Consider the following 4463-nt stretch of genomic DNA (forward strand, 5'->3'; position numbering starts at 1 on the left):
TGAGGAGCCCCCGCTCGGATGTGTCCTCCCYCGCAGCCCCCGCACCTCCCGTCCGAGGCGTTCGGGGGGAAAGGGCTCCCTGCGGGGACCCCTCCAGGGTCCGACCCCCGAGGATGGGGGAGCCCCGGCCCAGCAGAAACAGCAACACCAAGGGTTAAAGAGAAAGCGAAACTTGGCGAGCGGTTTTCGGAACTTCTCGAAAAATCTGCTGACCCGACACTCTCTGGTGGATCCTTTCCTGCAGCCCTCGGCCCCTCAGAGGACAAAAGCCACGCAAGAATTTGGTGGTCTCAGGAAAATTAATCCTGCAACTCCAGAGGTTTATATCCAAAAAGGAGACAGAGGAGTCCTTTATTCAAATAAATGGCGAGGCCATGGGACATTTCCATGGGTTCTTCCAAATTGTTAGAGCGTGCAGCCTACTTTTTATTACAAATTCCCGGCCACATTTCCCTCTCTCTTTCCCCATTGGCTGAGGTATTTGAGAGGTACAGACTCCCCGAATCCCATAATACAGACCCCCAACTAATGTGCATTTCCCCCTTTTTTCTTTGTGTCTCTGTTCTTTTTCTGTAAGTCCAGGGATTTATCACTGTCTTGGGTGAGGAACAGTCTGTGTTAATTGGTGGAATTCCTATGGAATTTATGGTTTCTGCCATTGCTCCTTTCACCTATCAGTATCTGGCCTTATCTACCAGCTGATCCCATAATTTGTTTGTAAAGACATCTCCCTTTTATTCCTTTCAATCCCTCCTCTTCTTGTCTTCTCATTATTTGTCTTTACAAACCTTAATTACCACTGACTTAATTTTCTCTTCCTGAGTCTTTTTTGAATTTGTGATTTTTTTGCAGTGGCATAATTTTCCGCCTTTTTGTAGCCATTTCTGGATCAGTGGGCATGGCCACTCCCTGCATCCCCTTGATCATGTGCTGAATGAACTGCACTAAGCAAGGCATCATGCAAGGTAAAGCAATTAAAGTTGCTATAGGACATAAGAGGAAAAAAAGCATTCATTTCACCCACAATCCACCAGGTAACCACAAAAACATGTCCCATGTCCATCCTTTCCATGTTTGGACGGGTACATGATCTAACGTTCTTACTCCCTTTGTTATTTGTTTTACCACTTTTCCATTGTCATCTATTTGTAAACAGCAGTTTGAGTCATTTAATTTTCCACCCACTCCCCTTTCTTCTGCTCATAAATGATCCAGTACCATCCCATGTTGGAATATCTCATCCCTCATCTGAGTGGATTGATCAGCAAGAAGTTCAAGAGCTGTAGTTGTCCGGTTGGTAATTATTTCAAAGACAGCTTGTAACCTAATTATCCGATTCAAATTATAAATGTGTTTTCTGGCACCTGATATAAATTTATTTGGATTCCATGTGGCTGATCCATAGTGTTGTAATTCTCTCTGGTAGCCATTCATCTTTTCCCCATTTTTGGGTGCTCCCTTCAGCCAAGGATGTATGAATTGACTGCTTTTTTTCTGCACAAAGCAGAGGTTGATGTTCTCCCCACAGCCTCTGCCTGGCCTTGAACTTCACCATGGCCATTGGCTTCCATCCAGGTATTGGGTGGGTTTGTTATAAACTCTGATTCACCTTGTGCTGGTGACAGGTGACAGACTGGGTTGGCAAGTGCTGCATGTCCCACACCGTGCCCCATGGGTGACCTCAGGGCTCTCCCCACACTCAGCTCAGTTTCAATTCCTGTGTTCTCTCTATTTAACCACCTAAAATAAATGGATTACGCAGCAGTGTTGATAAACAAGGCAGCATAGCATTTCCCCAGCACCCCGAACTTCGTCCTCCCTGGGTGATGCCAGCAGCGTGTCCAGGGCCTGAGGTGGCCATGGGAGCAGGGTCCAGGTTCGAGGGTTCCCGGTGTGACCCCGGGTGTGGTGACACCCAATGGAGCATCTCTGGGGGATCTGCTCCTCCTTGGGGTGCTCCCCCTTTCTAGGGGGAACAGTGGGGGTGCTGATGCTTAGGCTGGGCCAGTCCAGGCTGATTTCTCTTCCTCAGGGCAAGAGGACTCCTCACAACCAGGGGCTGTCCTGTTGGCCACTGCGCTGCTTTGGGCTGGGGTAGAGGGAATTTTCCCCCCGTGTTTGGGGTTTGTGCCAAAGCCGGCTCGGTGATGCAGAGATGTTCTGTTAGGGCTGAGCGTGCNCGCGCAGTTTCAGCGGTCCCACCCTGCTCGGGAAACGCCCCGAGATGCCGCAGGAGCCCGGGCAGTGAGGAGCCCCCGCTCGGATGTGTCCTCCCCCGCAGCCCCCGCAGCTCCCGTCCGAGGCGTTCGGGGGGAAAGGGATCCCTGCGGGGACTCCTCCAGGGTCCGACCCCCGAGGACGGGGGAGCCCCGGCCCAGCAGAAACAGCAACACCAAGAGTTAAGGAGAAAGCGAAACTCAGCCACGAGCAATTTATCGTATATTACCTGTCCCAGAATTCCCTGTCGGAATCATACCTGCATCACTTTGACCCTCGGATCACAGTACACGTAGCACAGGTTCGGAGCACCCGCGGTGGGTATTTGGGGACAGAACCCTTCTTCTGACAGAGAGACAAAGCGGGGCGCTGCTCACCTCGTGGAACCTCGGGCCGGGCAGGGCGGGGACTGTGGGTGCTCTGCTGTGGGGTGGCCGCGGTGTGGGAGAAGGGTGGCAGGGGGCGACCGTGCAGGGCAGCAAAGCCCCGCCGGCCTCACCTTACACCAACGACAACAAGCCTTGTTCTGGCTCCCCAAAGGAACGGGCTCACCGAGGACACAGCGCAGCGCTCGCTCCAGGCCAGCCCACCATGGGTGAGTTGGGTGGCTCGTGGGGTGGAGGGGGTGGGTCCTGCAGGGGACACGGTGGGGGACACACGGGGACTCTGCTTGGCCCCTTCTGCTGTCTCCTCCCAGCCGGGGAGCAGCGAGGCCCGTCCCGTTTCACGGGATTCCCGGGGTTCCCAGTGCTCAGGGCTGTAGGAGGGAGGCGCTGGAAGCGCTGCTGCTGCCACCGAGCCCTGCCCTGCCCGGCACAGGGCTCCGGGCTCGACCCGGGGCGAGTGTTAGTGCCCCATTCCTCCCCTTGGATGATTTTTCTTTTTACGTGCAGGTGTAGTCACCACTGCAAGCGTAACCACGGTGCTCTGTGTACTCATCATCGCATGTGCATATGTAGGTGAGTGCCTGGCACGGGATGAGCACGGGATCAGAGAGAGAATGGAAGGGTAAAAGCCAGGAAATTCGTGGGTTGCAATCTACAGTTGTACAGGGAAAGCGAGAGCCGCGCACGCCAGCAAAGCAAACCYGGGAGTTCATTCGCTGCTTGCCGCGGGCAGGGAGGGGTTCAGCAGCTCCAGGAGAGCAGGGCCTCGTCACATGGAACAGAGACCGGGGAAAGAGAAAAACCATCACCTCAAAATGCCCTCCTTCCTTCTTCATCCTCTCGTTTTATATCACACGGTCTGGGGTATCCCGCTGGGATCACCTGTTCCTGCCGTGTCTCCTCCCAAATCCCTCCCCTACATCCCAAATCCCTTCCCCACATCCCAAATCCCTCCCCTACATCCCAAATTCCTTCCCCACATCTCAAATCCCTCCCCAGCATGGCCAAAGGAGGGGCAGGAAAGGCCCCGGCCCTGGGCACGCTCAGCCCTAACAGAACATCTCTGCATCACCGAGCCGGCTTTGGCACAAACCCCAAACACGGGGGGAAAATTCCCTCTACCCCAGCCCAAAGCAGCGCAGTGGCCAACAGGACAGCCCCTGGTTGTGAGGAGTCCTCTTGCCCTGAGGAAGAGAAATCAGCCTGGACTGGCCCAGCCTAAGCATCAGCACCCCCACTGTTCCCCCTAGAAAGGGGGAGCACCCCAAGGAGGAGCAGATCCCCCAGAGATGCTCCATTGGGTGTCACCACACCCGGGGTCACACCGGGAACCCTCGAACCTGGACCCTGCTCCCATGGCCACCTCAGGCCCTGGACACGCTGCTGGCATCACCCAGGGAGGACGAAGTTCGGGGTGCTGGGGAAATGCTATGCTGCCTTGTTTATCAACACTGCTGCGTAATCCATTTATTTTAGGTGGTTAAATAGAGAGAACACAGGAATTGAAACTGAGCTGAGTGTGGGGAGAGCCCTGAGGTCACCCATGGGGCACGGTGTGGGACATGCAGCACTTGCCAACCCAGTCTGTCACCTGTCACCAGCACAAGGTGAATCAGAGTTTATAACAAACCCACCCAATACCTGGATGGAAGCCAATGGCCATGGTGAAGTTCAAGGCCAGGCAGAGGCTGTGGGGAGAACATCAACCTCTGCTTTGTGCAGAAAAAAAGCAGTCAATTCATACATCCTTGGCTGAAGGGAGCACCCAAAAATGGGGAAAAGATGAATGGCTACCAGAGAGAATTACAACTCTATGGATCAGCCACTTGGAATCCAAATAAATTTATATCAGGTGCCAGA

The 4463-nt window shown here is 54.0% G+C and overlaps 1 protein-coding gene across 3 annotated transcripts in view; it reads left to right on the forward strand.

Moving 5' to 3' along the window:
- The first annotated feature begins 2651 nt into the window (after window positions 1–2651).
- LOC130583893 (interferon alpha-inducible protein 27-like protein 2A) overlaps window positions 2652–4463 on the forward strand; it is a 5189-nt gene continuing 3377 nt past the window's right edge. For 2 of the 3 annotated variants that reach the window (XM_057383534.1, XM_057383535.1), the window contains exons 1-2: window positions 2653–2812; window positions 3111–3176. In XM_057383534.1, the coding sequence (XP_057239517.1) occupies window positions 2809–2812; window positions 3111–3176 (70 nt within the window). In that variant the 5' untranslated portion in view covers window positions 2653–2808. Of the gene's footprint in view, window positions 2813–3110; window positions 3177–4463 lie in introns of all 3 variants that reach the window. The other variant, XM_057383536.1, reaches the window with a different exon arrangement.

This window comes from Malurus melanocephalus, unplaced genomic scaffold, assembly GCF_030028575.1.
Source record: "Malurus melanocephalus ecotype Western Australia unplaced genomic scaffold, MMel_1.1 scaffold_638, whole genome shotgun sequence".
Lineage (NCBI taxonomy): Eukaryota > Metazoa > Chordata > Aves > Passeriformes > Maluridae > Malurus > Malurus melanocephalus.